The 12,730-nt window shown below is 41.7% G+C and overlaps 1 protein-coding gene across 1 annotated transcript in view; it reads left to right on the forward strand.

Moving 5' to 3' along the window:
- Positions 1–5,222, forward strand: part of LRPPRC (leucine rich pentatricopeptide repeat containing) — a 104,191-nt gene extending 98,969 nt beyond the window's left edge. The window contains exons 36-38 of the mRNA XM_028103998.2: positions 966–1,050; positions 3,038–3,180; positions 5,066–5,222. Of these exons, the coding sequence (XP_027959799.1) occupies positions 966–1,050; positions 3,038–3,180; positions 5,066–5,122 (285 nt within the window). The 3' untranslated portion in view covers positions 5,123–5,222. The remainder of the gene's footprint in view (positions 1–965; positions 1,051–3,037; positions 3,181–5,065) is intronic.
- Positions 5,223–12,730: the final 7,508 nt, after the last annotated feature.

Below are 12,730 nucleotides of genomic sequence, written 5' to 3' on the forward strand. Positions count from 1 at the left end.
TTAAATTGTAGGAAGTCCTGACAGGATGCAGGTCCAGTTATATAGATTGAGTAAATGTGTAAAAAGTGAATTAGGATTTTTAAAAATTCCAGTTACAGTGTCTAGCTGTTTGGCAGAATAAGTAAGCCAGATATAGTTTTCTTTTGTGAGATGGGAACATGGCATAAAGGTATATAAAATCCTTCCTTGATTTATCCAGCAGTATTGGAATGTGTTTGGTTATCACTAGGGTGTGGCAGGTCTGTATTCACTACAGGAACTAAACCAATAGGTGTGTCCAGATAACCTCTGAGAGTAATCAAGTAAACATTCCAGTGAGATCTGGAAATCCTCTTTTTATATACAAAGCAGGGAAAACTTCTGGAATGTTTGATGGAATTCTTCACATTTTATTTAAAAATCTTGGCACCTGAAGATACAGTTACTACCTATTTCTACTCTTTGGGATCTCATAACTTCTTGGTAAGGCTACCAATTGACAAAAGAAGCAGTCTTCGTGATATTTTAGAAGAATATTCATAGAAGTGTGAATGGAATTTCATTAATTTTTGAAAGAAGCTTGTTTGTTTTGGCTGTAAATTATTAAATGGACAATAAATACTAAGATAAGGGAAAAAAGTTTATTAAATTCAATAGACGGTTGTTAATTGTTGTGAAGATTTCCTGATATAATGTCCATAAATCAGTGTTTTACTTCACTCTTCTTTCTTTTTTTTTTTAAAGATTTTATTTTTTATTTATTTATTTGAGAGAGTGAGAGAATGAGAGATAGAAAGCACGAGAGGGAAGAGGGTCAGAGGGAGAAGCAGACTCCCTGCTGAGCAGGAAGCCCGATGTGGGACTCGATCCCGGGACTCCAGGATCATGACCTGAGCCGAAGGCAGTCACTTAACCAACTGAGCCACCCAGGCGCCCTTCACTCTTCTTTCAAGTTGTGGTAACATTTCCTATATTTAATTTCCTAGGCATCAACTTTGAAATCTTTGTTAGAATTGATTCCTGAATTAATTGAAAAGGAAGAAGCATACACCTCGGTCATGAAAAGCTATGGTAATAAGTTTAATCTGACTTTGTTATTTAAGTGATGTAGATATTCGTAGTATAGTCAACTAAGTCTTCAGCTCCAAGACAGTAATCCTAAATATTAGGTAACTATGATATAAATAATTGATTTAGCTTTAGAAAATGTTTTAAAACTGTATTTAAGAAAAATATGTACTTATTCATATAACTTTAACACAAAAAAGTATCACTGAGCATCTTCATCAGGGCCCAGCTACGTTGAATAGGACCCCAGGCTCCTGGAAAGACTTGGAAGTATATATACTTGGGCATATATATCCTGGGAGGCAATCCAGTCTCCCCAAGGCCGCCTGAAACATAACATGAAATGGGTACGTGTTTGAGACTGTCACGTGACTTGCCTTCTTGTTCCTTCAGTACCCTCCCCACCTGCCTGCATTTTTGAAATAACAGTCCCCTTAATTAAAAAGTGGGCCCCAAGATTTTACTTTAAATCACAGTTGAAATTGCAGTCTTATTTAAGCAGTTTGTTCCCTGATTGCCAGCTCATCACATATGAAAGGGAGCCAGGCTAAAGTTTTCTCAGTAATCAAGGTAAATGTAAGCATTTCATTTCCTAGTTATGACCACCTGTCCATCTGCCACCCACTGATTTTCTCACGTGAGGCAAGAATTTAAAGAATTGCTTTGTTGATTTTATTATTGTCTGGACGACAAACTGCAATCAGAATTAGTAACTTGGTTCTCTGTTTTCCACCCTTATGAGGGGACCGTGATATATTTCAAAATAGAGGCAATAATCATAAACTTCCCAAAGTTCCATTGGAGGTTTGGGAGATGCTAAGTAATAAGTAAATACCACGAAATAGTGTCAAAATAGAATAAAACTGCTACTAAACTGTGTAATCTCACTTGGGAATTGGGACGGGGAGGAACAGGGAGACCAGGAAGGTAGTGAAAGGCAAGATGGAAGAGTTTTCTGAGTAGCCTCCTGGAATATGGTAGCTTGAGCTCAGCCCTTGATAGTGGCAGCGAAAGGTTTTGGCCCCTGCCGGGACCAGTTTTCCTATAGACAGGAAATTGACTTCACCCAAACTGCAAAGATCTGTTCAAGTCCAGTGAGAACTGATGAGTCATCCATGCTCGCTCCCTTTTGGGAGATCCTTGGATCCTTGGAGTGATCCTTGGATTGACTTCTTCCATCTGCCCTGGCGCTGCTGGAGTTGGGATCGGTTCTGCAGCACTCTTGGAGGGTAGGGGATTGTTAGGTGCTTAGATGTTGACAATCAAATGCAAAATTAAAGAGTTGAACTATCAACAGTAATTGCTAGTAGAGCCCTTGTAATCTCAACAGTAAACCTGGAAGTGAAATTTCTACACGGCAGCCACAACCGGAGAGCCAGCTAAACTTAGCCCCTAGGCTACTTCATCAGCCATTTAAGTGAAAATAAATATTAGTGTAACTTGTTAATGTTAGGTAGATGTGTATAGTTCTTTTATGCAGATAATGTATTTAGAATATTTTTTTCTTACTGTAGCCAAATATATTCCTATTTGCTTATTTTACAGTAGAATGTGTTGCCAGTCTTTTTGGTGTTGTTTAGCTGATGATCTCTATCTTGATGTAGGTCTAGATTTCCACATAATTTACATGACCCTCACCACAACAGTCCTTGAATTAGCTTGATTTCAAGTGTGGTTTTAAGCAGAAGAGGGTTGAATGGTTTGTGTTTACTCCATGATTGAGGACTTTGGTTTGCGGTCACTTTAACTCTCTGGGTCCTTTAGTAGCTTTTTTTGTCATCTTCTTTCTCTTTCATCCTGAATAATGCTGAATGAGAGGTGTGGGGAGGAGTGAGGGAGCTGGTAGACTCTGGATGTGGTTTTTTCTGAAAGTAGTTAAGTATTCGTTTGTTTTGGAATAAAGGGATTCAGGAGTCCCTGAATGGCTAACTGTTGTTGGGAAAAGAGGAAGGTAGGTTGTCTTTATCTGTGATTAATATATTTTTTCCAGTCTTAGACAAGGATGCTGTATCTGCTAAAGCGCTATATGAATATCTGACTGCAAGGAATATAAAATTGAATGATCTGTTTCTAAAGCGTTACGCAGTTTTGCTGAAGAATGCTGGAGAGCCTGTCCCCTTCACCGAGCCCCCTGTGAGTATTTCTTAATGGGGGGGGATACCTCTACGGATTTATGTATGCTTCATATTAATGTGTAAAAAAAAAAAAATAAGTTGAATACTTAATTACATAAGGATTAGATCTCTATGAAGAGGCCTCAGAGGAGGGCTTCCAGAACTGAGCAGTCGGGCTGCAGGTTTGGCTGTGGGAGAACATGGCCCCATGGGACTGAGGTTTGAAATACAAAGTCAGTCTCAGACCTTCAGCTATAGGTATGGATTTATCAAATGTCCTTGGGGCAATTCTCTCATCATTTCAACTTGAAATAGGATTTAATGGCCTGTATTTCAATAGCCAAGCTCATTGTCTCCCTGTGAATTACTTGTACATTTTAAGCAAGTTGGTTTTTATTTCTTCATCTAGGAAGTTGTGTGTTTTTTGTTTTGTTTTGTTTTTTTTAATTTAGGTAGAATTGACATAACCTTATAATAGCTTCAGGTGTGCAACGTACTGATTCCGTATTTGTGTATATGGCAAAAGGATCACCACAGTAAATCCATTAACATCCATCACCACACATAGTTACAAAGTTTTTTCTTGTGATGAGAACGTTCAAGATCCACTCTCCTAGCTACTTTCCCATATGCAATACCGTATTATTGACTAGAGTCACCATGCTGGACATTCCATCCCTATGACTTACTCATTTTATAACTGGAAATTTGTACCTTTTGACTCCCTTCATCCCTTTTGCCCACCGGAGGCAACCACCAGTCTGTTCTGTACACCATGAGCCTGGGGCTTTTTGTTTATTTTTTGGTTTTTGATTTTTGTTTTGTTTTTTAGATTCCACATAAGTGAGGTTGTATGGTATTTTTCCACATACCAGTGAGGTTATATGGTATTTGTCTTTTCTTTGTGACTTATTCCATTTAGCTTAAAGCTCTCAAGGTCTATCCATGTTGTCGCAGATGGCAAGATTTTATTCTTTTATGGCTGAATAATCTTCCGTGTGTATCATATATATATATATGTATGTATCACGTTTTCTTTATCCATTCATCCATTGATGCACACTTAAGTTGTCTCCGTGTCTTGGCTACTGTAAATAATACTGCAGTGAACATGGGGGTGCATGTCTTTTCAAATTGGTGTTTTTGTTTTCTTTTGGTGAATATCCAGTAGTGGACTTACTAGATCATATGGTATTTCCATTTTTTAGTTTTTTGAGGAAACTCCATACTGTTTGCACAGTGGCTGCACCACTTTACATTCCCACCAACAGTGCAGGGGGGGGTTCCCTTTTCTCCACATCCTCACCAGCACTTGTTATTTCTTGTCTTTTGTATCCTAGCCATTCTGACAGGTATGAGGTGCTACCTCGTTGTGGTTTTGATTTGCATTTCTGTGGTGATGAGTGGTGTTGAGCATCTTTTCATGTGTCTCTTTGCCATCTGGATGTCTTCTCCGGAAAAATGTCTCTTCAGGTCCTCTGCCCGTTTTTAATCAGTTGCCCAGGAAATTTTGTTTTGTTCTATTTTAATAAGAGAAATCGTACATGCAAAATTCCTTTTTATTGTGTCATTAAGCTGCCAGTCAGTACACCATGTTTTTTTTGAACCTTCCATAGCCAGGTGTGAATACCTGCACGCACATGCACATGCGCACACACAGCGGAGGCTCTTGGTGCAGCTTTAACTCTAGACTTGCGGCCCTTCAGCTAATTGACTTCATCAACAGAAAGGTGTTGGGGCTTGAGGGGACAGCGCTTGCGATGGGCCCAGCAGTCTTTGCTATCAGTTTGCAGCACTTTATGCCTTTTGAGGGTTTTGTTTTGTTTTGTATGACTTGAGTGTTGTGCCATGAGTTCTCAAGGGTGACTGTACCTGTGACTTCCCTCCCTTTGTCTTCTTAACAGGAAAGCTTCGAATTTTATGCAAAGCAGTTAAAGGAATCAAGGGAAAACCCTTTGTGAAGCAAGCAGGCACTATATTTTGTGTGTATTTGTGATTCAATGTCTAAAATGTTATTTTTTAAATATATCTGAGAGGACAGAATAAATAAATGAAAAGTTACTTTGTGTATTTTTTTTATTCATAATGTATATATTTTCAACACTTTATTGACAGTAACTGTGCACTTAGTCACTAGACTTTTTGGGGTTTTGCCGACAACATAAATTCTACAGCATTTTTTTCACGGCTTCTGATGTTTGAAGCTGTAAGTTTTCAGGGTTCTTCTCCCAGTGACTCTTCAGGTCCCCTGTTCTGGTTTGTTCATTATTTTCATAAAAATGTTATTCCTTGTATTTAAGACTTGCTTGTTAATACTGTGTATCTGAAAATTTTGGAGCTAGACAAAATGATGCTCGGTGAGCTTCCTAAGGCTTTACTATTCTATGATAGGAATTCTCTTCATGTGTGAAACCCAGCATTATTTTCCAGTTTTGTAAATTGCTGCCACCGGTAGGCATGTTGTAAGTCATCACATCTAGCACTCCTTTTCCTTGCCCTCGGTCAGGGTGCTATTTGCCAATGCCTGGATGCTCCCTGCCATGCTTTCCCTTCTACCACGGAGGCTTCTGAGAGGCTCTGTTCATAGACGTCTCTAAGACTGAGTCCTGGCTGTGACTTTGATCAGGAAGCAGAGAGCAGTGCATTACCTTTTGTCTTGGTTTCAGGTTTGCCAGCACAAGTACACCCTGCACTAGGCTTTTGTTACTTCATACTCATCCTTTGAATGTGTGATTTTATATATGAAGGAAATTGTGGTTTGTATTCAGTTTTATCAAAGTTATCCCCAAATTGGCTTTCATGCCTATTAATATCTATATTATCCGTTGTTACTATAGAAGAATTCAGGCTGGGTTGTGAAACACTTTACCATTACAAAAGTGTCTTAATATGTAACAGTGACCTATTTGGGGATTAGGTAATTAATTACCCAAAATGTTGAAAATGCTTTATTTGAGGTTTATCCTTATCCATTTGAAATCAGTGGTTCCCACTATTTACATGCAGGGAGACCTTGCCTTGTAGGAAGTAAGCTGGCCTCAAGCTGGTTGTGCTGCCCACCTGAGTTGTGGACCCAGCCATCCTTCATCTAGAGCCTGCAGATGACATGAAAGGGAGGGGTGCGTTGATGGAGGGAAGCCAAGAAGTAAACGTCATCACGGGATTGGCTGTGCTTTCCTTCATCTCGGTTTTGTGGAGGTAGACCTAAGGGTTCAGAGGCCTTGGCCAATGCCAAGTCCCAGCCTAGAGGACTTAATGAAGCTCTCCTTTGTTTGCTCCCCAGGGGCAGGCCCTGGAGCTATTGTGTATGTCCCTGCATTGTCTGGTTGGCCACGAGCCTCACGCCTGTTAGTGATTCCACTGAAGCAGGCCCTAATTTTTTCAGTTATGCTAACCCTAAGTTATTGGAGCAATGCTTTATTGATGCTCATTGAAATAGGTCTCTCAGAAGAGGCATAACCTTGGGACATACCCTGGACTTCCCAGTTTTGTCTGGGCCAGAGACTGAGAGTACAATCTTAATTGCATGAAGTGACTCCAAGCCAGCCTTGTATATTGACGCTGGTAAAATGCCAGGTGTAGTGCCGAGGAAATAGGTGCAAATCCCTCATCTAGCATTCTAAACAGCACTACTGGCTTCCCCTTTTGAATTTAAATATTAAAAATGTAATTGTGTATTTTATGTGGGCTAAGAAATACTTTCTAAATAATAGCAAAATTGAAACAAATAGAAATAGAGAGCAAACACAATTATAGCACACAATAATATGTTTTAGACTAAAATTATAAGCAAACAGCTAACTAAAAAAGTAAACGTCATTGTAAACTTTTGGAAAGTATCATGTTTTACATGTAATTGTATGTTCATGAATTTAATATAATTTTAATGTGAAATGCTTTGAATAAATTATACTCAAAACCTGTGAGCCTCTTCATTTTTAATCTTATCAGATTTTTGCATAATCACTTTTATCATTTCAAGGACTTTAGTCTTAAAATTTTAAATTAAAAATTGTGTGGTAGCCTCTATTGCGGCCAGAATTTCTTTGCTAAATGGTGTACAGTTTGTGTGTAGAGAACCAACAATATCACGGCTTCTCTGTTGTAAGGACAAGCAGATATTTGAGATCCCTGAGGTACAAAGTTGGCGAGAATGAGTAGAGGTGGATATATGGTAAATGGACACTGAAAGCGAAGGCGGTTTTTTCTGCATTAAGTGTCAGAAGGAGCATTCCACAGCTGCACAGAGTGGTCCCGGGCACACTTACCCCCTTGCCTTACACCCCCTGTTCCTTCCTCGGGTGAGCTTGCTGTGGCCAACCTTGGGGGGCTCCTCTCTGTGGCTTCTTGGCCCTTCTCCCCACCTAGCCTATTGTCTCTCCAGGGCTCCCGCAGCCACTTAAAAGAGCACATACCACGCAGCTTGTGAACTCCCCAGGCCCCGGTTCTGTGTGTCACGTCTGTAAGCCCAGACCTTGCACAGTCCTGGCCGCAGGCCCCCCATGTACTGTTGTCAGGTCCATGTGTCCTGTGAAGCTAACCATGAGCACCTGCTACTGTGCATCGGGCACCCCTCTTCCGTCACATTCACGATGAGAAACATCTGGGCTTACAGAAGTTAAATTTACCCACAGTGATCAGAATCACGGTGATTTATCACATGGCTAGGACTCTGACTTCCCAAAAACAATCCAGTTAAATTTTAAATTCAGTTAAAAATCCAGTTAAAAGTCAAATTAGAACCTCTAAACCGTTGGGATATTTCTGTTTTTAAGAAAGCAAGCTTTCACATTAAAACAAATGTTCCCAGGCCCGACAGCTTTACATTGTAAGGTTATTTTCTTCCATTTAGTCAGATACCCAGTGCCTGGCATAAATGCCAAGTTTGTGAATTCCAGTAAATTATTAAGCAAGCTTTATATTGCAAATTGTTCTTCCCTGTACAATGTATTCCTCTAGTCTGCAGTGTGTGTATTCTGCATATGTTTTCTCATGTGTTTGAGCACAATTTTCATTTAATATTTGTCTTTCTGACAAACCAATATTTATAGTTTCTATAAAGTGAAAGCAACATTCCTGAAGTATGGTCGAGCTAATAGCTGCAGGAGGTACACAATCATGGTAATTTATCACTTTGCTGTTTCCATTAGGAATGTATCGTGCTTTCAGACCCGCGGACTTTACAAAGCCCACATTATGCAGCCTTAGTACAAATAAAGGAAATGGCTGCATTTGCAAATTCAAAATAAGCACTTATCTTTTTCTTTTTTGCACGAAGAAAAGAACCATCAGAAGAAACATCATCCGGTTCAGGCAGAGCAAAAACATTTAACTTCATATTTAGCGCCCCTGCACATTTGTTTGGACAATGGCTGGCTGGCGGGATCCGTGCTTACAGAGATCTCTTGAAAGTAGTATCTTCACCAACTCTGCCCCAGGCATGCACTTGCTGAAACTCTCATTATTTGTTACGTCGTTTCCTACCCCAGACAGTGAGCTCTACACCAGTTAGAACAGAACCTGGCCCTGCTTGGCACCCAGTAAGCATCGTCGAATGAACAATGAACACAGCACCTGTCCCACTTTCCAAGCCATGCTCTTTCTGAGATGTGTGCCTTGCATGCACTGGAGGGTTTCCTCACACACACACTTGTCTTCCTAAGAGATCAAAGATGGCACTTTGTAGCTCAGAGCCAGGATAGTGGGAGTCGAGGCCCAAGAAGTCCTTTAAAACCCGTCTTCCCACATGGAAAACATGTTCAAGTTTACTGCCAGGAGGAGGAGGGCTTTCAAATGTGTAATGGAAGCCACTTCAGTACAAGAGTGGGATCAACAAAAATAAAGAGCTTCATTTTTAACATGGGGCAGTTGGGCTTTTTAGCAGTTTGGGGAAACAAGGAGTAGCTCCAACTTTACACAAAGACAAGAAACATGGGCACTATGACATGGAAAGCTGAGAAGTGTTACCCAGCCTCTGAGTTGGTGTGTGTTAAAAATCTCAACCCACTGCTTAAAATACTACTGTTTTAATTGTTAGCTGCTAACAACCACATGTGCATGCAGAAAATGGGCTGGGTTCCCTCCGCCTGGGGCTGGCCTGAGGGAAGGGGCCTCCGGTAAGTGAGTAGTACTTGAGTCTCAGTAGAGCCCCTACATCTCCCAGGTCTGTGGTTAGCACTTGGATTTGGTGTCCATTTAAATATCCCTGCTGCTAGCTGTTTGATCTGGAATCAAAACAAGTCGAGTGGGAGAAAGAAAACAGCAAGCACAAGATCTCTCCCTGTGAACCTGACTGGTGAGATGAGCTTGACCCAGGGCAAGATTAGGCCTTCATCATTTTTATAGGAACAAGAGCAGAAAAAACGAAATCACATCAGAAATACTGAGTCACGCCTGGGTGGTTCGGGCAGTTAAGCATCCTACTCTTGGTCTCAGCTCAGGTCTTGATCTCAGAGTTGTGAGTTCAAGCCCTGTGTTGGGCTCCACACTAGGTATGGGGCCTACTTTAAAAAAAAGAAAATATTTGAGTCAGTATAGGTAATTACTTTCTGCTTAATTAAAATTTCCCTGTCAATAGCATAAGAAATTGGAGCGCTTAAAATGCAAACTTCAAAACCTTTGCCTTCTGGTCAAGGGTGTGCAAAGCCTACAGCCTTGGGACAAATCCAGAGCACTGTTTTTCTGTTTCACTGGGACACAACCACATCTCCCATACTTTAGAATTGTCTGTGGTGGCTTTCAACACTGCAACAGAGTTGAGTGGCCCTCAAAACCTGAAATACTATCTGACCCTTAACAGGAAGAGTTTGTGACCCCTGCTTTTGAAAATTTCTCACAGGCAGACCTCTCCCCCTTTCAGGGCAGGGAGGGGCTGAGTAGACCACCCGCACACCCTGGGGAGCAGTTTGTTCATTTGGTTTTGTTTCTTTGTTTCTGTTTTCGAAAAACAGACCCATGAAATCAGAATCTCTGGGTGTGGGTCCACAGAGGTTGTTAAAACTCCAGGGTGGGCAACCAGGGTGGAGAACCAGGATGCTCCAGCAAAAAAAGAAATGGCTGCTGCTGGAGTTTCTCCCATTCTCCGGCCTTGGCACTTTGCCCCTTTCCCCCACAGCCCTGCACACCAGAGCCCACGGAGTCATTAAGGCCCCTTCTAAACTGAGGGGCCATAACTCAGTGAGATGATAGACCCCAGTGGCTGTCCGCCCTCACTGCACATTGGAATCACTGGGGAGTTCATGAAAAAGCCCATGTCCTCTTCCTCCTCCTTTCTCCCTTTAGGCCTAAAGCCTTTAGGTGACCGCGGTGCGGGTGTGGGAGGAGCCGGGCTGGTCAGGAATAGGGTGAGGACGGCATCTGTGCAGACTAGGGGACAGCTTGATGGGAGAGATGCAGCCCCAGCAGGGCGAGGAGGGTATCTACACACCGGAAAACATGTGGTAGAGATGGGAGATTGGTTACACACAGGGCATTAACCAAATGAATGAAAATATGAAGGCCAGCGGAATCCAGTTTTCTCGCAACTGGAAAAGGGAGTCACAAACACAGAAAAGGAGAATATTAGCATCAGCTCTATGATGTACGGGAATTTGGGAACTGGATGTATTAGTGTACAGGTAGGTGTGCGTATGTGTGCCCACAAACATATACAGACCTGTGTGCACACGTATGCATTCCCAACTTTGCCTCCTGAGAGGGCCTGGGGGCAGTGATGTCCCAGTAGCAATGGACAGACTTACCACTCAGACCTTGGCTTTTAGATACCATTTTCCACTAAAAGGAACCAAGATTTTTTAGAGAAATGTCTGCTTTCTAAGCACTGGGTCTAAGGACTGTGGGTGGAAAAGTACAAGATGAGCCTGAAACACTTTGTGAAAGAAAGTGTTCACACAATAATGGGGACAGATCAAAAGGATGCAGAAGCCCACTTGAATGGGCTCCCAGGGCCAAATCACAGATGATTTGAACATAAAAATTAATAATGATACTAACGGATCAAAATCCATTGACTAAAATAGAAAACTACAATTTTATATTGATATAAATTGAAAAACGGATAAATGGAAAGTTTAATGAGCAACAGGTAACTTACATAGTTTCAAAGCACCTACCTACAAAATGCTTATGAATTACCAAACAAGGGACTTGGCTGTGGAGAGTCCTGGCAGACACCCCTGTGATCAAGGGAACATCTTCTGTACAGGACAAACTGCAATCTTCACCACCAATAGGATGCAAGGAGAAGGGCGTGTCACTTCTGCAACATCTCTGCCAAAGGATATCCCTGTGATATCCCATTAAATTCATGATCTGGATTTCATCATGAAAATATGCCAAATTCACAGTGAGAGCTATTCTGCAGAATCTTCAAGTGTCAAGGTCACAAAAGTCAAGGAAAGTTGAGGAACTGTTCAAAACTGAGGGAGCCCAAAGAGAATTGACTAGATCTGCTTGATCCTTTTGCTATGAAGGTCCTTGTCTGAACAGTTAGTGAATCTTGAATTGGGCCTGCCCATTGGATGGTGGCAATGTAACGATGTCAAAAAATGCCATGGTATAATGTAGCAGTGTAAAGACCCTGAGTTTCCCGGTGTACTGTAAAAGAGCAGTGTGCTAGAGTACTGCTTCTCAAACTCAGGTACACAAATCACCTGGGGATCTTTTAAAAATGCAGATTCGGATTCAGTTGGTCTGGGTGGAGTGTGAGATTCTGCCTGTCTAACCAGCTCCCAGGTAAGGTCCATGCTGCCTGCCCGGAGCAGTGATAGTAACAGTCTAGGGAAACTGGGGTGAATGTTTACTGTTTGCTTCCCAAATACTTACCTTCCTCCTTTTTTGGTCCCATACTCTGGCATTTCCTTTGGGAACAATCTGCTCCCCTCTGTGTACCAGTTTTGGGTCAGATGGTCCTCAATGCTCAGGCAACAAAGCACGAAACCTGGGCATGATCTATCCCATACCCTGGCCACTGTGAAAGGTTCGAGGTTGGTCCTCAGAGCCAGCCAGGGCCAGTGGGATGCAAGTCTAAGAGGCCCGGCTGAGCTGTCACAGTAGAGGTCACAGCCTCTACAACCATCATCTTCTGGAGCCTTCCTGGAATTCCAAGTCGTACAGGACTTGCCTTTTGCCCTCCAACTCCTAAGGCTTCCAAAGCTTTCTGATCCCCACATGTGACTCCACCACATAGTAGTCATGTGACCTTATTAGCAAACTGAATTTTTACCTGTTTCCTCATCTATAAAATGGGATACCACCCACCTCAAAGCATTGAGAATTGTATATGGTTGTCACATAAATAAAGCGTTTTGAACTGTACCTGGTATACAGTAGATGTTCAATAAATTTTTAATTCTTCCGTTTGGCTTTTGGAGCCCATGATCCCACACAAAAAGAAAGGATGACATCTCACTAGTATGTCTTAGGTCATTTTCTGTATTGAGAGTGACTGAAACACAGAGTTTGGGGAGCCCTGAAGATGAGGACAAACCTTTCGCTAGGCAATGTTATTGTTTCCTCTGGATCCAGTTCTTGCATAGCCTATTCAATTCATACCTAACTTGCTCCCATCC

This window comes from Eumetopias jubatus, unplaced genomic scaffold (assembly GCF_037043125.1).
Source record: "Eumetopias jubatus isolate StellerSeaLion01/CBP00866 unplaced genomic scaffold, mEumJub1_p1.0 scaffold_9, whole genome shotgun sequence".
Lineage (NCBI taxonomy): Eukaryota > Metazoa > Chordata > Mammalia > Carnivora > Otariidae > Eumetopias > Eumetopias jubatus.